Source organism: Triticum urartu, chromosome 3A (genome assembly GCF_056163025.1).
Source record: "Triticum urartu cultivar PI428250 chromosome 3A, HENAU_Tu73, whole genome shotgun sequence".
In the NCBI taxonomy this organism is placed as follows: Eukaryota; Viridiplantae; Streptophyta; class Magnoliopsida; order Poales; family Poaceae; genus Triticum; species Triticum urartu.
In genome coordinates this window covers 673,318,151-673,341,643 of record NC_141875.1, presented here as the reverse complement: position 1 = coordinate 673,341,643, position 23,493 = coordinate 673,318,151, and the positions used below count along the sequence as shown (strand labels likewise).

At 40.4% G+C, this 23,493-nt stretch overlaps 1 protein-coding gene and 1 pseudogene across 1 annotated transcript; one reads left to right on the top strand and one right to left on the bottom strand.

The window, feature by feature from the left end:
* The first annotated feature begins 2,153 nt into the window (after positions 1–2,153).
* On the top strand, positions 2,154–2,710 carry LOC147981379 (ethylene-responsive transcription factor ERF105-like). The gene has a single exon (XM_087515957.1). It carries the CDS (start codon positions 2,180–2,182, stop codon positions 2,708–2,710), a length of 531 nt encoding a protein of 176 aa, XP_087372083.1. The 5' UTR covers positions 2,154–2,179.
* Positions 2,711–4,030: 1,320 nt separating this feature from the next.
* Positions 4,031–7,041, bottom strand: LOC147981378 (uncharacterized; annotated as a pseudogene).
* Positions 7,042–23,493: the final 16,452 nt, after the last annotated feature.

Genomic DNA, 23,493 nt, shown 5'->3' with positions numbered 1-23,493 from the left:
AGACAACACCATGTCCCTAGTAAGCCTAGTTGACTAGCTCGTTGATCAATAGATGGTTACGGTTTCCTGACCATGGACATTGGATGTCATTGATAATGGGATCACATCATTAGAAGAATGATGTGATGGACAAGACCCAATCCTAAGCATAGCACAAGATCATGTAGTTCGCATGCTAAAGCTTTTCTAATGTCAAGTATCATTTCCTTAGACCATGAGATTGTGCAACTCCCGGATACCGTAGGAATACTTTGGGTGTGCCAAACGTCACAACGTAACTGGGTGGCTATCAAGGTGCACTACGGGTATCTCCGAAAGTGTCTGTTGGGTTGGCACGAATCGAGACTGGGATTTGTCACTCCGTGTGACGGAGAGGTATCTCTGGGCCCACTCGGTAGGACATCATTATAATGTGCACAATGTGATCAAGGAGTTGATCATGGGATGATGTGTTACGGAACGAGTAAAAGAGACTTGCCGGTAACGAGATTGAACAAGGTATCAGGATACCGACGATCGAATCTCGGGCAAGTAAAATACCGCTAGACAAAGGGAATTGTATACGGGATTGATCGAATCCTCGACATCGTGGTTCATCCGATGAGATCATCGTGGAACATGTGGGAACCAACATGGGTATCCACATCCCGCTGTTGGTTATTGACCGGAGAACGTCTCGGTCATGTCTGCATGGTTCCCGAACCCGTAGGGTCTACACACTTAAGGTTCGATGACGCTAGGGTTATAGGGAATAGATATATGTGGTTACCGAATGTTGTTCGGAGTCCTGGATGAGATCTTGGACGTCACGAGGAGTTCCGGAATGGTCCGGAGGTAAAGATTTATATATGGGAAGTCCTGTTTTGGTCACCAGAAAAGTTTCGGGTTTTATCGGTAACGTACCGGGACCACCGGGAGGGTCCACCAAGTGGGGCCACAAGCCCTGGTGGGCTGCATGGGCCAAGTGTGGGAGGGGACCAGCCCTAGATGGGCTGGTGCGCCCCCCACAAGGGCCCAAGGCGCCTAAGGGGAGGAGGGGGGCAAACCCTAAGGGCAGATGGGCCTTAGGGCCCATGCCTGGTGCGCCTCCCTCTCCCCTCCACCTGGCCGCCACCCAGATGGGATCTGGGGGCTGCCGCCACCCCTAGGGAGGGAACCCTAGGTGGGGGCACAGCCCCTCCCCTCCCCCTATATATACTTGAGGTTTGGGCTGCCCAACACACACGAGTTCCTCTCCTTCTTGGCGCAGCCCTACCCCTCTCCCTTCTCGTCTCTTGCGGTGCTTGGCGTAGCCTTGTTGGAGTACCATGCTCCTCCACCATCACCACGCCGTTGTGCTGCTGCTGGATGGAGTCTTCCTCAACCTCTCCCTCTCTCCTTGCTGGATCAAGGCATGGGAAACGTCACCGGGTTGTACGTGTGTTGAACGCGGAGGTGCCGTCCGTTCGGCACTAGGATCTCCGGTGATTTGGATCACGACGAGTACGACTCCTTCAACCCCGTTCTCTTGAACGCTTCCGCTTAGCGATCTACAAGGGTATGTAGATGCACTCTCCTTCCCCTCGTTGCTGGTTTCTCCATAGATAGATCTTGGTGACACGTAGGAAAATTTTGAATTCCTGCTATGTTCCCCAACACCTCCTCCACTGACAGCCACTCTTTGGCCCATATTTGCCTCTCTTCGGCCTAAGCTAGACCGAGGAGTTCCTCTTTTGCCAAAGGGGGGCCACCGGGGTCATAGTTCTGATTTTTTTTTCAATTTGAGCAGACATTTTCTGAATTTTTTGAAAAAAATATTTTAAAGAAATTCCACAAGCCGAACACCAACGGTAGTTGGCATGTCCATTTCAGTGATGGCATTAGAGCATCTCCAACGGCCGCGCCAAATGACGCGCGCGCGGTAAACCCAGCTTTTAGCGCGCGGGGCATTTTGCCGCGCTCCAGCGGCGGCGGGAAACTCGCGCGCGCGGGAACCCTTTGCGCGCGCGCGAAAAGGCGCCAGCTCGCGCGCCATATTTTGCGCACCGCTTCCGGCGCGCCTATAAAGTGCGGCGCGTGCCACGCGCCTTCTCCACGCCTCCTCTTCTCCTCTTCCTCTCCCTCTCTGCCACGTGCCGCTCCAGCGCCCCGCCACCGACGCGCCTCCACCGCTCCAGCGCCCCGCCACCGCCGCGCCGCCATGCCGCCGCGCCGCCGAGGAGCGTCCGGCTACCGCGGCGTCCGCCTGCGCCCCAACGGCGGCCACTACTCGGAGATACGCTCCGGCGATCTCCGGCTCGGCCTCGGCACCTACGGGATGGCGCACGAGGCCGCCCGCGCGTACGACGCGGCGGCGTGGCGCCTAGGCCGGCCGCGCGGCCAGATGAACTTCCAAGATGTGTACACGCTCCAGCAGGCGCTCGACGTCGCCCCGCCGCGTCGTCTGAACACGGCGCAAGACCGTGCGGAACACGCCGAGCGGCAGCGCCGCCTCCTCGTCGCCCAGGAGGACGAGCGGGTCATGGCGGAGTGGCGCCGGCGCCACCCGAAGGACGTCGCCTACGAGCAGGTCTACTGGGCAAGGCGCCGCGAGGAGGACACGCGAAGGCGCCGCGAGGCGCGGTTGGACAGGCGTCGGCGGAAGGCGTTGGCGAATGCGCAGTCCGATCTCGTTGCAGCAGGTGGACAGTCGTTCTTCACGCCGGACGATGATCGGTGGCTGGACATCTGACTAGATACCTCAAACGACACCGCCGAGGATGATAATGGTGATGATGATAGCGACTTAGAGTAGTTTTTCTTATGCAATCTATCTCGTTTTTTATCGTTTGTAGTTTTTATTATTATGCAATCTATATTTCCGATATAAAGTACCTTTGTATAGTTTAAAATCTATGCAATCTATCTTTCCAATGCTTACATTTCTAGTTTGTAAAATGAACGCGCGCTGCATTTTTTGCGCGCTGCTGGAGCGGCGCGCGCTGCATTTTAGCGCGGCTGCTGGAGCGGTCGCTGCGCGCCGCGCCAAACCAGACGATGGGCGCGCGCTAAAGCTGTTTTTTGCGCGCGCCGCGTTCGGCGCCTGTTGGAGATGCTCTTAGACCAGTAGAGTACATGCACGGCCCACAAGATTCAAAATACAGTACCGTGTGTGCTAATTAAATGGTACATATATCAGAGGTTAATTTGGCAAAGTGGATGTGATAGTTGCATTCCACCGACGGTTGTTGCATATCACCGACGCCAGTTAAAGCTAAACATATTATCAGCCCTGCGTCACGCCTTCTCTTTATGCTGAGTAATGATCGATGTGGATCATATGCACACACATCAAAAGACTGATGATCGAGCGTAGAGGACAACGATGATGATGCATGTAATGTGCAGTTGCACAAGTTTTTCCTCTTACCTTCTAATATTCAGACAAATTTGGAGACTTGCTTGTTAAGGTTTCTCACTTCCGGATAAAGACAAGGAAGGAGAAGCCAAGTTATCTCACTCCATCACAATCAGCGGGAAGGGGATACTACCTGCACGTACAATTAATCCCTTCACCAAATTAAGGAATGCGCACCAAATTTCTTGACAACTGCCAGCTAAAGTACTTGTGCAATTACAAAAAGCATGATCATGAGTAGCATTGACCTTAATGTTTGGAGGCTTCGGGTTTTCTGGTCTCTAGCTGTAGAACGTAGACACCCGGAGAAAAACATTTGTCGATATTTTTTTAAAAAAATGGAGAAAATTAGCAATTTTCAGAAGGAGTCGAGAAGAAGACATAATCTTGGTCGAAAAATAGTATATTACTTTTTAATAATTACCATCGGCGATGGTTCCAAAAATATTAAAACCAAATTAGGAGTAGTACTGTACGGTACTGGTTTAGGGTGATCTCACCATTCTTATAGTCATTATGTACTCATATGTTCGATTTCAAGACCAATCTTTTTTAGCATTTCTTTAAAAATTGTGAATATTGGTTAGGAGCAAACAAAATACAGAAAGGAAATCTTCAAGCCTAGCTTATCTCTTAATTTGGGTTTTTACGGATTCAAAATTTTGTAAACAGAATGGTTGTGCAGATATATATATCCGTTGATGAAGAGGTGTGAAACATTCTACCCATTTCAAAAGAAATAGGGCCCAAAAAGAAAGGCCAAAACGTCTCCCTTGCAAAAGAGAAAAGAAGACCGAGTTGCTAGTTTTTATAGGGGTGCTAGAGTTAATTAACTTGCTACATACAAGGAACATGAAGGAACTGTTAACAGTACTGAAGCTTGGGAAAAGCGAGATGAGCAGATGCGGAGGTGCAGAGCACACATCAACCAGAGTAATTAAACCATCCGCCCTGGGCGGTATGTATGCATGTCTAGAATCGATTCATGAGGCCCTTGAACCACTTCTTCACCCCGCCTGCTTCCTCCGTCCCAAGGTGGCGGTCGCCGTGGTTGAAGCTCCTCGTGCTCGTGGTCGCCGGGCCCAGCCTCCTAGCCAGTTCTCCCAGTTCGTCAGCCTCGTGGTCGCCGTCGTAGGCGTGGAGGTGGAGGCGTCCGAGCAGCTTCGTGTTCATTTCTTCATGTCCTGCCTGTGGTCGTCGTCGTTGTCCTCCTCCTGGTCGTGGTGGTGGCGGTGGTGGAGGCCGACGCCGTGGACGAACATGCTCGCCATCATCTCCACTTTCCACGCCTTCACTGCCTCGTTCCCCTCACCCTCCTCGGCATGAAACGGCTTCTGCTCGCCGTGGGTGTCGGGTTCAGGCTCCGCGACCACCTCCAGCACCGTCTCCCAGTGTGCTTGCTCTTCTCCGCGATCTGGCTCCGTGGGGAAGAAGGCCGCAGGTTGGACGCGGGCCTCGCCCAGGCCGGAGAACGCGCCGCGGCGGTGGAAGAAGCCGTGATGGCGCGGGCGCGCCAACCAGAGGTGACCGCGGTGGGATGGGAGCTCGTCCTCGTCCCATGCGACGACCGGGGCCGGGCAGCTCGGAAGGGTCGTCACCTCAGCAGTGGCATCCGCTTGATCAGCTCGAGTGAGGAGGACGGGGACGGGTGGGCCCTGGTCGTCGGAGATGGCCTCAAGGTCGCGGCAGCTTACGACGGACAGGAGGGAGAGGAGGAGCCGCGAACCTCTTTTTACCGGATACGGTACCTACCGGCAAACCATCTGCCACTCAAATGCGAAGTGATTCGTGCTATAGGAAGGCCCACAGACAATGTATAAATGTGTATACCGAGAGTCTATCTCTTGTATCTTTATTAATAGTCAAAGCAATGTCAGATGAAAGGGGCCATGTCAGCAATATAGTTATACTTGACGCATGCATGATCCATTCTCTCTCCTCATTCTCATGTACTGAAGATGCATCACATGTCAGACTAATTCATGCCCTTTATTTTCTCTTTGGCAATTTCATTCATTCATATATTTTAAACTACAACTTGATTTTTAAAACTTTTTATATATTTGAACTCCTGATGCCAAGACCTTCAGAAAAAGATCAACCTTGAATACATTCAAACATCTTTTAATTTCAACATTTCAAATGAGTGAAACATGTTTTGTGGAATACATGAAATAAGTATTTGAGTGAAACCAAAATTTTCAAATGAGTACATTCTGTTTTCATGCATATGAAACAAATTTCATTGTGAAATATTTTTAACTTGTTATTTAGAAAATGTGAAACTAGTTATTTTAAAACATGTGAGACAGATTATTTCAATTTTTTTAATAAATGAGTGAAATCTATTTCATGAAGCGAGTGAAAATGGTTTTTCATTTCATTTAATTTTCACTTATTTCAAGTTAAAATTTATATTTCAAACATTTGAAACTAACTTTTGAGATGATTGAAATACATTTGAATATATTTCGTAAATACAAAGTGGAATTAGTTTTTGAGATATTTTTTGTAATGGGTGAAATCGGTTTTATGAAATGGGTTATATCAATTAACTGAAATATGTTTTTTGAATTCAATGATACCAATTTTATGAATTGAATGAAATCGTTGTTTGAATGAGTGAAATCGTTTTTGAAATGAGTGAAATATAATTTTTGAAATGAGTGTAATCTGTTTTATGAAGCGGGCGATTTTTTTCTTTTCAATTGAGTGGAATCGGTTTTTTTGAAATAATTGAAATGCGTTATTTGAAACAGTGACATCAAATGAGTGAAGTTAGTTTTATGAAATAATTTAAGTTTATTTTTGTGACATATACCAGCTTCTTGAAACAAGAATATTTTTATTTTCAAATGAGTGAAATTAGCTTTTTAAATTATTGAAACATGTATTTCTTTCAATTGAAACGACTCAAATCAGTTGTATCAAATGAGTGAAATGTGTTGTTAGATTCAATGAGTGAAATCAATTTTCTGAAATGTTTGAAATAAATTTTTGAATGAGTGATATCCATCATTTTGAATGGGCCTAAATCTATCTTTTGAAAATGAGTGAAATATGTTTATTCAAATGATTGAAAATGAGCGAAACACTTGAAAAAACTAGAAAAAATGTTGTCCTATCAATATATCCGTATCTCTGTGAGTTCCATATTCCAGTTTATGAAAATGAGTGAAACACTAGGAAAAACTTCTATGACATAGTGAAACAATATAATGTTTTATGAAAGTGATTTCAAACAATATTGAAATCATAAAATAAAATATATTTCAAACATATCCAAAATTGATCTTGTTCTGAAGGTCTTGTCACCATGAATTCAAATATATAAAAAGTTTCAATAATAGACATTTGGTTCAAAAGATATGAATCATTAAAAATACGAGGAGAAAAATAAAAGCATGTCATATGTATGGCTTGAGAGAATGCATGCATGCATGCACCGTTCTCTCCCCTCTAACTCTCTCTGTTCTGTAAAGCTGACAATATCTGACACCAATACATTTATTACTATGTCCAATCTAATATCTGAAAATAGAGTATAAGATATGCATAGACCTTGACAAAAGTGATGGATGGTGGATTGGCTACCGATACATACCAGCACCGGTAAAATAACTTAGTCGGAGGAGGAGCATGGCGAGGGTGGCGAGGCGGGCCATGGTGGCTGGAGCAGAACGTCTCCTGTGGACTGAGACGAGAGCGGACAGCGCACGGGGTATTTGTAGTGGAGAAATGAATGAATTTTTTTAGTTGGGAATGAATGCATTGTATATATAAGAAGATTTGTAGATTGCTGATCCCGCTTGTCACGGGATGGGAAGAATTCTTTTAGTTGTTAGCCTTGAGTATTCGGTCAAATAGTTCGTTGGCTTAAAATTAAAATTTCAGTTTCGATATATATGCATCCTCTTCACCGCATATTAGGAGAAGAAATCAAGGCTGACCTAACTAGTAAGCTCTTAGCGCAGGAGGCGTTAATTAACTTGCTTTATTCCATCATATCGGTGACGCACTGACGCTTCATCAGGCACATGAGTGACTAGACTACATTAACATTTGTTCGTTAGAAACGATGGAACTGCAAGCTATCTTTTTCTTAGCTGCACTTCATATATAAAGAGATAACTTTTAGCAAATTCAACTGAAAATTGTCTGGAGTACTGCATCACCCTTTGATTCGACGAGTCTATTGTCTACCGTCGAGAGGCGAACCAGTGTGTGTCAACGGGGTCCAATTGCGTACGCGATGACATCAATTGTGTCATGGTTTTGAATAACAAAATGATGCAAAGATCAGACGCGGGAGAGATATTCAACCTCTTAGCAGACTGAAATCCCTTACTTTTCCATTCTTTCTAGAATTGGATTTTGTTTAATATCATTTGGAAGGCATGTGTTGTGTTTTTTGTGTGTGAAAGAGCCCAAGGCCCATATATCAAGCATCACATGTCCTTACAAACACACTCATATGGAAACATAAAATTACACTCATATCTTGTGGGGGTGCCAAAGTCTTCTTCTCCTGCATCCACCGGCGGTGCGCGCCATGAGCATAGCTCGATGCAGCCTCTAGGCGTCTGGCTCAGTGGTGCAACTATTTTTAAACACAGGAGCTTCTAGAAGCAACGGCTAGGAAGTTGTCGATTCAGACCAGGAGACGCCGGTGGCTGTGATCTAGAAGCAAATCGCCGTACCGGAGAACAAAACAAGGATAAGGACTTATAGAAAGAACAAAGACAATAAAAGTTGGCCGAATCCAGAAGGATCCATCAGAAACCTAAACTGCCTAGATCCCAAAACAATCGCCATATACATGCCCCCACACGCCCTCCGCCAATGATAAGCACACCAACAGAATGAGGAAAGAGCGGAAAGAACATTCTTCCTACACTGGAATAGCACCGCCTCCCCCCCCCCCCCCCCCCCTCCAACCCAACCCAAGCCCAAAGGCCGCCTAAAGAAGGCGCGCTTGGTGCACCGTCTAGTCCTCTCTTTTTTTCTCTTTTTGATGAATGTGCATTAGGCATCCCAAAATCTTATTCCACGCTTGGTGCACCGTTTAGCCCCCTTTTTTTAACGTTAGCCCCATTTCTCTCTCTCTCTGAGGAGACACTCTTTAGTGATATGTTCTAGATTGAGGAGACACTATTTAGTCATTTGTTTCTAGACGCGACACCGTTTAGTCAAGCAGTCACGCATAACCAAAAATTCCGGCCCGGCCCATGTGCCGAATGTCTGCCCTTTTGTATGTATTTTTGTTTCTTTCCATTTTATTTTAGATTTTTGTACTTTTATCTTTTTCATTTTTCTGATTAGTTTTCCCTTTTATTCTTCCATAAATGAACTTTTTTATAAGTATTTCATGAACATTTTTAATATTTAATAAACATTTATAAGTAAGTGACATTTTTTATTACACTATGTTGGATATAGACAAATTAAAAAATGTTCAACTAATACACTAAAACATTCTAACAAATTTATTTTATTGTATATAAATATATATATATATATATATAACTGTATGATTTCAAAAAATGCATCCAAGAATTTTTTTTCCATTACTTGAAAAATGTGTAGAACACATTTTTAATTACATGATTTTTTAATGGATGAACAATTTTATAATGACATGAAATTTTTATAAAAATGCATCAAGCAGTTTTTAAATACGTGAATTTATTATAAAAAATTCATCTTGTGGATCTTGCTATGATCTAATAAACTTGAAATAATCCATCATCTCATGCCAATAACTTGGGGTGGGCAGGTCGCTGCGTGGAAGAATCACGATGCGATTCACACAATATGAAAGGCATGCGAGCACGACAGCCAGACGGTCTTCTCATCCACAATAGCAATTTCCAACAAAAAGATGGCGCACAACTCCCCATGCCGCTTTAGGTTGCATGCAAAAATGCTGGCAAGCTCACTCGTTGCGGCAGCCTCTTTGCACGCGAGGAAGAACGCCTTGGCATCCCTGTAGACCAAGCATACCAGGCGCGCCAAACGGGTCTGCGTCCCATACAACGGGAAAATTCGTGGTCAAACCCTTAGCATTTGCCAAAGTGAGGGATTGGGGAAGTTTAACAACACCCCAGTTCCCGGTGGCAAGGTTGGCTAACACCCCGTAGATCAGCTCACAACAACGTAGCCCAGACGGATGGCGAGGTCGGGGACTTTGACACAGTGGTCGAGTGGCACCCTATCATGGAACCTGGCTAAAAGGCACCACTCTAGCCTGTTGACCTCAGTCTCGATCATGTCTTGTGGACCAGGAGAACATCAATGTGGATATGAATGGAACATGAGCGGTCAGTTGGCTTCGAGTGGATAAGCTTTGCAATGAGACTCCCCCATAGGTGAAGAAACGTGTCTCGGTCACATCCATCACGTGTGGCCATGATGTCACTTGGTCATAGCACATTTAAAAGCTCCACGTTTATATATGAACAAGCGGGATTTCGGCGGATGGATTGGTGTCGGGTTGTGGATGTTTACCATCTAAGGCATTATCGTCCGTGACATTCTTGTAAACGAGGGCACCAAGGTGTTTCCGACCCAAATATGTCGAACATTTTTAATATACTCTCTACATATGTAATATATGTCTAGTATTGTACAAATGAAGGAAAAGATCTATACCAGGTGTCTTCTCAAATCCTCACCTTATAACCATCTCTAGTGGATCATTTGCAGGCAAACTTCACAACTTTTTCTCCTCACAGTACCCCGTTGACGGTTGATGTGCTTAATATATCACAACGTAAACTATTTGGAGATGAAGCATGCTATTATGCATCAATTATAGTATCTAAAATTTTGCCTTCTCCATTCATATATCTGTTTGCCCATGAGCTAAGGAGACATATGTTGAGGTAATAAATATTTGGGATGCCTAAACCACTACAATAGATAGAATAAACTTCCAATGTAAGCATTTTCGATCCCTAACTTGCTGCTCTATTTTAGCTACTTTTTCTTGCACTTCTAGTCCTCGTTCAACTCTTAATTTTTTCATGACAAGTAAAATTACATGCTTAATAAAAATATGTGCCAAACATTTTTTTACCTGAAATTTTCAGTGACATTTTTAAAAAATTACATAAACATTTGGAAAAAATGTATTGAACATTTTTATCATTATTATATGGTTTTAAACAGATTGAACACTTATTAAAAATGTGTTGGCCATATCCTAGTTTACTACATGAATACTTTTAATTAATGTACATTTTCTAGTTACATGAATATTTTTGAAGTTTTTGGTCGATCTGCAAAGGTTAGTGATCTTCCTGAAGTCTAGATAAATCAGAGATCCGACTTGTGGTGCGAGATAATCTACCAACTACGAAAAGTTTGGTCAGACAAGAAATTGCTTGAACAATTATGAGGCATTATCCATCGGAATCGGTAAGTAAACTTTATGAATCATTTAATCACCAACATATACTTTTGTATGTTGAACATAATGGTTATCAAAATGTGTCAAAGACACTTTTTCCGTATGAATGTTTCGTCAAGCTCTACAACTTTGACAAGGTGGAATTGCATCCGTTTGGTCTTTCTAACCGTGGGAATAGATAAACAATTAATTAAATTGTTTAATAGCTATTTTGAAACTAAATATGCTGGATATTTTTTTTTGCTTTTGTTACGTGTATCCTGTAGCTTATAATTCTGAGATTGTTAAAACTTGTCACTTTCAAAATTGTTTCCTTTAACAAGACAATACACCAGTAGCAGTTCTATGGATTCACAAATCAAAAACATGCCTAAAACTTATTGAAAATTAAACATATTAGGTCACTTTGGTTTGTGGCGTAAACAATTTATTGAATCTGAGTTTAGCAGTTCAATGTTGTTGTTTTTTCCCAACTTTCTTATTTTATTTCTTTTTACACTTGCTACGCAGATGCTGTCCTTCAGTGCTTGGCCTTTACCTGAGCACTTATGGCGTACCTTCTCAAGGGGATTCATTCAAAAAATGATGAATTAATGCTAAACTCTTTCTTATGTTATTCAGCGCATTCTGTTGAGTTACAGTATATTACTATTGTATTTTCTAGGTTCCCAAAAGGAATGGTGCTTCTTGTGCGAGTTTGAAAAACTCATTGTGGAGGGTAAGCAAGGACAATCACAATTATCACCTACTAGATTACTCTCACATTTGCGTGACATCTGAAGTAGCTTTGGCCCAGGCAAATAGGAAGACGCTCTTGAGTTTCTCAGGTGAGATTTTTCATTCCTCATTCTCTTTGGTTAAAATTCTATACCTCTCCCTGGCCAAAAATATTGTGTATGCACAATATGGTACACTTTGAAGCTAAAATGATAGATGGCACAATCCAAAAATTACATGTATATAGTGATGGCTGTAGCAAATTATGATCAATTTGTAGGCTTATTTTCTCTTTTGATAATGTTGATAACAGTACACCTACTATTTCTCTCAAAATTATGTATTTGATAAGAACATACCATATCAATAGCTAATTAACCAGTGTGTGTGTCATCTGTGGTTCAATACAAATTCCATTTGAGTTGCACTCGAATACTAACATATCATCTTAATTAGTTTAGTCCTTTTTTCTTCTTCTTTTTGATGAATGTGCATTTACCGAAATCCTATTCCATGCTTGGTGCACCGCCCCCCCCCCTTTTTTTTTGAAAGCCAGCCCCTTTTCTCTCGTTGAGGAGACACTGTTTAGTGATTTGTGTTTCTAGATTGAGGAGACACTGTTTAGTCAATTGTTTCTAGAACAGACACCATTTAGTCAACTTGTCATGCATAACCCATCATTCTGGGTCGGCCGATGTGTCGGATGTTTGCTGTTTTATGTATGTCTTTTCATTCCTTTCCATTTTATTTTAGGTTACTGTACTTTTATCTTCTTCATTTTTCTGATCAGTTTTCCCTTTTATTCTTCTGTACGTAAACTTTTCTATAAGTATTTCATGAACATTTTGAATATGTAATAAACATTTTATAAGTAAGTCATGTTTTTTATAGAAAAATAAAAAATGTTCATCTAATACAATTTTAATTACATGAGAATTACACAAAAATATTCTAAAAACTTTATTTTATTGTATAGAGTAATTTATATAACTATATGATTTTAAAAAATGCATCCACCAATTTTTTTTCCATTACTTGAAAAATGTGCAGTACACATTTTTAATTACATGAATTTTTAATGGATGAACAATTTATAATTAAATGAATATTTTATAAAAATGCATGAAGCAGTTTTTAAATTATATGAATTTATTATTAAAAATTCATCTTGTGGATCTTGCTATGATCTAATAAACTTGAAGTAATCCATCATCTCAGGCCAGTTACTTGGGCACGTCGATGCGTGGTGGAACCACGACGCGATTCACAATATATGAAAGGCGTGCCAGCATGACAACTAGACGGTCTCCTCATCCCCAATAGTCATTTCCAACAAAAATATGGCGCACAACTCCCCATGCAGCTTTAGGCTGCATCCCAAAATGCTGGCAAGCTCACTCATTGCGGCAACCTCTTTGCACACGAGGAATAACGCCATGGTATCCATATAGACCAAGCATACCAGGCGCGCTAACGGGTCAATGATGAAGCCGAAGCAAGGGACTGCATCCCGATACTATGGGAAGAATCATGGTAAAACCCTTGGCATTTGCCGAAGTGAGGGAGTAGAGAACTTTAACAACCCCAGTTCCTGGTGGCGAGGTTGGCTAACATTCAGTAGATCAGCTCACAACAACGTAGCCCCGACGGATGGCGAGGTCGGAGACTTCGACACAATGGTCGAGTAGCACCCTATCGCTGAACCTGGCTAACAGGCATCACCCTTGACCTGTTGACCTTAGTCTCGATCCTGTGTGTCCCATGGACATGAGAACATCAATGTGGATATGAATGGAGCATGAGCAGTCAGTTGGCTTCCAGTGCATAAGCTTTGCAATGCGACTCCCCCATAGGCGAAGAAACGTGTCTCGGTCACCTCCATCGCGTGTGGCCATGGTGTCACTTGGTCGTAGCACATTTAAAAGCTCAGCGTTTATATACGAACATGCAGGATTTGGGCGGATGGATTGGTGACGGGTTGTGGATATTTACCATCTAAGGCATTATCGTACGTGACATTCTTGTAAACAAGAGCACCAAATATGTCAAACATTTTTAATATACTCTCTACATATGCAATATATGTCTAGTATTATACAAATGAAGGAAAAGACCCATACTAGGTGTCTTCTCACATCCTCACCTTATAACCATCTCTAGTGGACCATTTGTAGGCAAACTTCACAGCTTTTTCTCTTCACAGTACCCCGTTGACGGTTGATGTGCCTACTATATCACAACGTAGAATGTTTGGAGATGAAGCATGATATTATGCATCAATTATAGTATCTCAAATTTTGCCTTCTCCATGCATATATACCTTCACCCACGAGCCAAGGAGACATATATTGAGGTAATAAATATTTGGGATGCCTAAACCACTACAATGGAGAGAATAAGTATCGAAAGTAAGCATTTTCTATCCCTAACTTGCTGCTCTATTTTTCGCTACTTTTCCTTGCACTTCTAATCCTCCTTTAACTTAAATTTTCATAAGAAGTAAAATTACATGCTTTTTAAAAATATGTGCCAGACATTTTTTCACCTGAAATTTTCAGTGACATTTTTTCTAAAATTACATAAACATTTTGAAAAAAAATAATGAACACATTTATTAATATATGGTTTTTAAATGGATTGAACACATATTACTAAAGTGTTAGCCATCGCATTTTACTACATGAATATTTTAATTTCATGTACATTTTCTAAGCGCCTGATCGATCTGCAAAGGCTGATGATCTTCCTGAATTCTCGTTAAATTAGAGATCCAAGTTGTGGTGCGAGGTAATCTACCAAGGACAAAAAGTCTGACCAAACAAGAAATTGCTTGAACAGTTGTTAGGCATTATCCATCGAAATCGGTAAGTAAAACTTGATGACTCATTTAATCGCCAACATACACTTTTGTATGCTGAACCTAATGGTTATCGAAATGTGGTAACGACACTTTTGTATGCTCTACAACTTTGACAAGGTGGAATTGCGTCATTTTGGTGTTTCTAACCCTGGGAATAGGTAAACAATTAATTAAACTGTATAATAGCTATTTTGAAACTAAATATGCTGGACATTTTTTGCTTATGTTAGGTGTATCCTATAGGTTACAATTTTGAGATTGTTAAAACCTGTCATTTTCAAAATTGTTTCCTTTAACGATATAATACTCCGGTGGCACTTCTGTGGATTCACAAATCAAACTCATGCCTAAAACTTATTGAAAATTAAACATATTAGGGCACTTTAGTTTATGGCGTAAACAATTTGTTGATACTGAATTTAGCGGTTCAATGGTGTTGTTTTTGCCCAACCTTCTTATTTTATTTCTTTTTACAGTTGCTACGCAGATGTTGTCCTTCAGTGCATGGCCTTTAGCCGACCACTTACAACGTACCTTCTCAAGGGGATTCATTCAAAAAGTGATAAATTAATGCTAAACTCTTTCTTATGTTATTCAGCGCATTCCCTTGAGTTACAGTATATTACTATTGTATTTTCTAGGTTCCCAAAAGGAATGGTGCTTCTTGTGTGTGTTTGAAAAACTCATTGTGGAGGGTAAGCAAGGACAGTCTCAATTATCACCTACTGGAATACTCTCACATTTGCGTGACATCGGAAGTAGCTTTCGCCCGGGCAAATAGGAAGACGCTCATGAGCTTCTCACGTGAGATTTCTGATTCCTCATTCTCTTTGGTTAAAATTCTATACCTCTCCCTGGCCAAAACTATTGTGTATGCAAAAAATGGTACACTCTGAAGCTGAAATGATAGATGGCAGAATCCAAAAATTCCATGTATATAGTGATGGCTTTATCAAATTATGATCACTTCACAGGCTTATTTTATCTTTTGATAATGTTGATAACAGTACACCTACTATTTCTCTCAAAATTTTGTATTTGACGAGAACATATCATATGAACAGCTAATTAACCAGTGTGTGTGTCATGTGTGGTTGAATACTAATTCTATCTGAGTTGCAGTCAAATACTAACATATCATCTTAGTTTAGCCCTTTTTTCCTCTTTATGATGAATGTGCATTAGGCATCCCGAAATCCTACTCCATGCTTGGTGCAGCGTTTAGCCCCCCCCCCCCCCCCCCCCCGCCGCCCCCACCCTCTTTCTTGAAAGTTGGCCTCTTTTGTCTCGTTGAGGAGACACCATTTAGTCAAGCAGTGAGCCATAACCCATCATTCCGGGCCGGCCCATGTGCCGGATGTCTGCCGTTTTTTGTATCTTTTTGTTTCTTTCCATTTTATTTTAGGTTTCTGTACATTTTCATTTTTCATTTTTCTGATCAGTTTTCCCTTTTGTTATTCCATACAGAAACTTTCTTATAAGTATTTCAAGAACATTTTGAATATGTAATAAACATTTATAAGTAAGTGACATTTTTTATTACAATAACTTAGATATAGGAAAATACAAAATGTTCATCTAATCAATTTTATTACATGAGAATTACACTAAACTATTCTGACCTCTTTATTTTATTGTATAAAAAATTTATATAATTGTATGATTTTAAAAAATGAATCCACCATTTTTTCCATTACTTGAAAAATGTGTAGTACACATTTTTAATACATGATTTTTTAATGGAATAAGAATTTTATAATTACATGAATTTATTATAATAAAATTCATCTTGTGGATCTTGTTATGATCTAATAAAGTTTAAGTAATCCATCATCTCACGCCAATTACTTGGGCACGTCGATGTGTGGTAGAACTACGACACGATTCACAAAATATGAATGGGGTGCGAGCATGACAACCAGATGGTCTCCTCATCCCCAATAACCATTTCCAACAAAAAGATGGCTGCATGCCAAATTGCTCGCAAGCTCACTCATTGCGGCAACCTCTTTGCACATGAGGAATAACGTCAGAGTATCCCTATAGACCAAGCATACTAGGCACGCCAACGTGTCAATGACAAAGCCGAAGCAAGGGACTGCGTCCCATACAATGGGAAGAATCACGGTAAAATCCTTGGCCTTTGCCAAAGTGAGGGAGTAGGGAAGTTTAACAACCCTAGTTCCCGATGGCGAGGTTGGCTAACATCCCGTAGATCAGCTCACAACAAAGTATCCCCCGCGGATGGCAAGGTCAGAGACTTCGACACAGTGGTCGAGTGGCACCCTATTGTTGAACCTGGCTAACAAGCATCACCCATGGCCTGTTGACCTTAGTCCCAATCATGTGTGTCCCGTGGACCAAGAGAACATCAATGTGGATATGAATGGAGCACGAGCGGTCCGTTGGCTTCCAGTGGATAAGCTTTGCAATGCGACTACCCCATAGCCGAAGAAACGTGTCTTGGTAACCTTCATCGCGTGTGTCCATGGTATCACTTGGTCATAGCACATTTAAAAGCTAAGCGTTTATATATGAACATGCGGGATTTGGGCGTTTGGATTGGTGTCCGGTTGTGGATATTTACCATCTAAGGCATTACCGTACGTGACATTCTTGTAAACAAGAGCACCAAGGTGTGTCTGTCCCAAATATGTCAAACATTTTTAGTATACTCTCTACATATGCAATATATGTCTAGTATTGTACAAATGAAGGAAAAGACCCATACTAGGCGTCTTCTCAAATCCTCACCTTACAACCATCTCTAGTGGACCATTTGTAGGCAAACTTCACAACTTTTTGTCCTCACAGTACCCCGTTGACGGTTGATGTGCCTACAATATCACAACGTAAAATGTTTGGAGATGAAGCATGATATTGTGCATCAATTATAGTATCTCAAATTTTGCCTTCTCCATGCATATATCTCTTCACCCATGAGCCAAGGAGATATATATTGAGGTAATAAATATTTGGCATGCCTAAACCACTACGATGGAGAGAATAAACTTCGAATGTAAGCGTTTTCTATCCCTAACTTGCTGCTCTATTTTTAGTTACTTTTTCTTGCACTTCTAATCCTCCTTGAACTCTTAAATTTTTCATAGGACGTAAAATTACATGATTTTTAAAAATATGTGCCAAACATTTTTTACCTGAAATTTTCAGTGATTTTTTTTCAAAATTACATAAACATTTGGAAAAAATGTAATGAACACTTTTATTATTATTATATGGTTTTAAAATGGATTAAACACTTATTACAAAAGTGTTGGCCATCGTATTTTACTACTTGCATATTTTTAATTCATGTACATTTTCTAATTACATGAGCATTTTTAAGCGCGTGACCGATCTGCAAAGGCTAATTATCTTCCTTAATTCTTGTTAAATTAGAGATCCAAGTTGTGGTGCGATGTAATCTAGCAAGGACAAAAAGTCTGATCAGACAAGAAACTGCTTGAACAGTTGTGATGCATTATCCATCGGATTCGGTAAGGAAAACTTGATGACTCATTTAATCACCAACATACACTTTTGTATGTTGAACCTAATGGTTATCGAAATGTGGTAAAGACACTTTTGTATGCTCTACAACTTTGACAAGGTGGAATTATGTCATTTTGGTGTTTCTGACCCTAGGAACAGGTAAACAATTAATTAAACTCTTTAATAGCTATGTTGAAACTAAATATGCAGGACATTTTTTTTGCTTTTGTTAGGTGTATCCTATAGATTATAATTTTGAGATTGTTAAAACCTGTCATTTTCAAAATTGTTTCCTTTAACGAGATAATACTCCTGTGGCAGTTCTGTGGATTCACAAATCAAACTAATGCCTAAAACTTATTGAAAATTAAACATATTAGCGCACTTTCATTTATGGTGTAAAGAATTTATTGAATCTGAATTTAGCGGTTCAATGTTGTTGTTTTTGCCCGGCCTTCTTATTTTATTTCTTTTTACAGTTGCTACGCAAATGTTGTCCTTCAATGCTTGGCCTTTACCTGACCACTTACAATGTACCTTCTCAAGGGGATTTATTCAAAAAATGATAACTAATGCTAAACTCTTTGTTATGTTATTCAGCGCATTCCCTTGAGTTACAGTATATTACTATTGTATTTTCTAGGTTCCCAAAAGGGATGGTGCTTCTTGGGCGAGTTTTCAAAACTCATTGTGGACGGTAAGCAAGGACAGTCTCAGTAGTCACCTACTAGAATACTCTCACATTTGCGTGACATCCGAAGTAGCTTTCGCCCGGGAAAATAGGAAGACACTCATGAGCTTCTCATATGTGAGATTTTTTATTCCTCATTCTCTTTGGATAAAATTATATACCTCTCCCTGGCCAAAAATATTGTGTATGCACCAAATAGTACACTTTGAAGTTGAAATGATAGATGGCAGAATCCAAAAATTCCATGTATATAGTGATGGGTGTATCAAATTATGATCAATTGACAGGCTTATTTTCTGTTTTGATAATGTTGATAACAGGACACCTAATATTTCTCTCAAAATTTCGTATTTGATGAGAACATATCATATCAATAGCTAATTTACCAGTGTGTGTGTCATCTACGGTTGAATACTAGTTCCATCCAAGTTGCAGTCGAATACTAACGTATCATCTTAATTAGTTCAATCATTTTTTTCCTCTTTTTGATGAATGTGCATTAAGCATCCTGAAATCCTATTACACGCTAGGTGCACCGTTTAGCCCCCCTACCCCCTTTCTTGAAAGTTGGCCCCTTTTGTCTCGTCGAGGAGACACTGTTTAGTGATTTGTTTCTAGATTGTGGAGACACTGTTTAGTCATTTGTTTCTAGAAGAGACACCATTTAGTCAAGCAGTGACGCATAACCCATCATTTTGGGCCAGCCCATGTGCCAGATGTCTGCCGTTTTTTGTATGTCTTTTTGTTGCTTTCCATTTTATTTTAGGTTTATGTGCTTTTATCTTTTTCATTTTTCTGATCAGTTTTCTCTTTTGTTCTTCCGTACATAAACTTTTTTATAAGTATTTCATGAACATTTTGAATACATAATAAACATTTATAAGTAAGTGACATTTTTATTACAATAACTTAGATATTGAAAAATAAAAAATCATCTAATATCATTTTTATTACATGAGAATTACACTAATCTATTCTTAGCACTTTATTTTATTGTATAGAAAAATTTGTAAAATTGTATCATTTTAAAAAATGAATCCACCATTTTTTTCGATTACTTGAAAAATGTGTAGTACATATTTTTAATTACATGAATTTTTAATGGATGAACAATTTTATCATTACATGAATATTTTTTAAAAATGCATCAAGCAATTTTTAAGTTACATGAATTTATTATAAAAAATTCATCTTGTGGATCTTGCTCTGATCTAATAAAGTTTAAGTAATCCATCATCTCACGCTAATTACTTGGGCACATCGATGCGTGGTAGAACCACGACACGATTCACATAATATGAATGGCGTGCGAGCATGACAACCAGATGGTCTCCTCTTCCCCAATAGCCATTTGCAACGAAAAGATGGCGCACAACTCGCCATGCAGCTTTAGGCTGCATGCCAAAATGCTGGCAAGCTCACTCATTGCGGCAGCCTCTTTACACATGAGGAAAAACGCCTTGGTATCCATATAGACCAAGCATGCCAGGCGCGCCAACTGGCCAAGGACGAAGCCGAAGCAAAGGACTGTGTCCTATGATATGTCTCCAACGTATCTATAATTTTTTTTGGTTCTATGCTATTATATTATCAGTCTTGAATATTTTATAATCATTTTATAGTCATTATATATCATTTTTTGGTATTAACCTATTGACATAATGCCAAGTGCCAATTGCTGTTTTTTTGCATGTTTTTACATAATAGAAAGTCAATACCAAACGGAGTCCAAATGTAGTGAAACTTTACGGAGATTTTTTATGGACCAGAAGTCTTCCAATGGGCCAAGGCAGCGACTGCGGGTGCTCCGAGGGGAGCACAACCCACCAGGGCGCGCCTGGAGGCCCAGGCGCGCCCTAGTGGGTTGTGCCCACCTCGGGTGCCCCCAGGACCACCTATTTGCTCTATAAATACTCCAATATTCCAGAAACCCTAGGGGAGTCGACGAAAATCAATTCCAGTCGCCGCAGAGTCCAGAACCACCAGATCCAATCTAGACACCATCACGGAGGGGTTCACCACTTCCATTGGTGCCTCTCCGATGATGCGTGAGTAGTTCTTTGTAGACCTTTGGGTCCGTAGTTAGTAGGTAGATGGCTTCCTCTCTCTCGTTTGATTCTCAATACAATGTTCTCTTGGAGATCCATATGATGTAACTCTTTTTGCGGTGTGTTTGTTGGGATCGGATGAACTTTGAGTTTATGATCAGATCTATCTTTTTACATCCATGAAAGTTATTTGAGTTTCTTTGATCTCTTATATGCATGATTGCTTATAGCCTCGTATTTGTTCTCCGATATTTGGGTTTTATTTAGCCAACTTGATCTATTTATCTTGCAATGGGAAGAGGTGCTTTGTAGTGGGTTCGATCTTACGGTGCTTGATCCCAGTGACACAAGGGGAACCGACACGTATGTATCGTTGCTACTAAGGATAAAACGATGGGGTATATCTCTACATAGATAGATCTTGTCTACATCATGTCATTGTTCTTATTGCATTACTCCGTTTCTCCATGAACTTAATACACTAGATGCATGCTGGATAGCGGTCGATGTGTGGAGTAATAGTAGTAGATGCAGGCAGGAGTCGGTCTACTAATCTTGGACGTGATGCCTATGTAATGATCATTGCCTGGATATCATCATTATCATTCGAAGTTCTATCAATTTCCCAAAAGTAATTTGTTTACCCACCGTTTGCTATTTTTCTCGAGAGAAGCCACTAGTGAAACCTACGGCCCCCGGGTCTCTCTCTCTTATTATTTGCCTTTGCGATCTATTTTATTTGCCTTTTATTTTTAGATCTACTAAAACCAAAAATACAAAAATACCTTGCTGCAATTTATTTTAGTTGGCGTTCGATCTATCAATATTTAGAACTCTCTCACGTCCGTTGGCATATGGCGCCGTTACCCAAAAGGGATTGACAACCCCTTTTAAACGTCGGGTTGCGAGTATTTGTTGTTTGTGTGCAGGTGCTATTTACCTTGTGTTGCTTGGTTCTCCTATTGGTTCGATAACCTTGGTTTCATATCTAAGGGAAATACCTACCGCTGTTGTGCTGCATCATCCCTTCCTCTTTGGGAAAATACCGACGTAGCTTCGAGCGATATCAAAAGGAATTTTTGGCGCTGTTGCCGGGGAGGATCTTCAACATATACCAAGATCCTAATCACAAATCTTATCTCCTCGCAATTTACATTATTTGCCATTTGCCTCTCGTTTTCCTCTCCCCCACTTCACAAAAATTTGCCGTTTTATTCGCCCCTCTTTTTCGTTCGCAGTTTCCTCGTCAGATCTATCCTTTGCTTGCAATCATGAGTGATTTTTGTATGGCACCAACAGATGATGGCCTAACTCCTAAGATTGGACGTCCGGGCAATCTGGATGCTAAAACTTTTATCTTGGAGCAGGGGAATGTTATGGCAAAGGAACATATCCAAGAATTTTTCAATTGTGTGGGAAACCTAAGTCTTGATGATGCTCCTATACTTAGAACTACTAGATCTTATGCGGATGCTATTTCAGCACTAGTTCTAAAACTTGAGACTAAATTAATCCATACTCATCCTACTCTGCAAAGATTGTTTTTTGAGCTCCCCGTTATAAAGAATCCTAAGGCTAAAAAGTTGGCCACTCTTGTTCTTATGAATGAGTTTGACTATATCATACGGGAAGCTAGGGAAATCTTTGATTTTTATGGTATGAACCATGAAAAGCCCGTGATAGATGAAATTCTTTACAATAGTGATTATGCATTAAGACATTTGCTTGGGTATAATAAAATCTTTGATGAGAATCTTAAAAAGGAAGTCCCCGTTTTAGATATAATCCAACAAATTTTCAATAATGTTAATCAGCATTACTATTGGAATGTTGCCGGAAATCAACGTGGTTATGATAATGGGCAACTTAATAATGCTAAGGTTTCTATGGATAATATTTTTATGTTGTTTTTACAAAACCCCATGATGAAAACAGCTCCAAGGGAATTAAGAAGAAGGGCGTAAAACTAGCGCTTGTTGGGAGGCAACCAATGAATAAAATTTATTTTTTCTTTTTGCTTCCTATTTTTGAGTGTTAGCACAATTATTCTACTGTTATGATTGTGTTTTTTGTGTTTTAATTAGTGTTTGTGCCAAATAAAGCCTTTAGGATCTTCTTGGGTGATAGTTGTTTAATCTTGCCGAAAAAACAGAAACTTTTGAGCTCGCGAAAATAATTTTCATTTTTAACCAGAGAGCGATAAAATACGCATTCCTTTTGCAGTAGATTAATATACAAATTTCTTAGGTCATCCTAATTTTTCAAAGTTGAGTTCCATAAGTATATCCAGATTGCTATAGACTGTTCTGTTTTGACAGATTCTGTTTTCTTTGCGTTGTGTGCTTATTTTGATGGCTCTATGGTTTTCTTTGATGAGTTTTTGCCATAGAAAAGTTGGAATACATTAGATATAATGGAAGAACAAAATATGAATTGGTTTACTACAATACTTATAGTAGTGATTTGTTTTCTTATACTAACGGATCTCACGAAGGCTTTTGTTGAGTTTTGTGTGATTGAAGTTTTCAAGTTTTGGGTTATCTTATGATAGATGTAGGAATAAGGAGTAAGAAGAGCCTAAGCTTGGGGATGCCCCGGAATCCCAAGCTATTATCCAAAATAGAGCAAGCAACTAAGCCTGGGGATGCCCCCGAGTGGCATCCCCTCTTTCTTCTAACGACCATCGGTATTTTACTCGAAGCTATATTTTTATTCGTCACATACTATGTGCTTTTCTTGGAGCGTCTTGTATGATACGAGTCTTTGCTTGTTTTATTTTGTGTTTTTAGTCTTGGTTCCTTGCTGGGCACACCTTATTTGAGAGAGCCAAAATTATGTCATGACTTTTTAGAATTGCTCTCTATGCTTCACTTAAATTTTTATGAGCTATGGACTTGC

Bases quoted from the DNA above. Each gene is read 5' to 3' on its own strand.
- LOC147981379 (XM_087515957.1), top strand. From the start codon at position 2,180: ATGCCGCCGCGCCGCCGAGGAGCGTCCGGCTACCGCGGCGTCCGCCTG.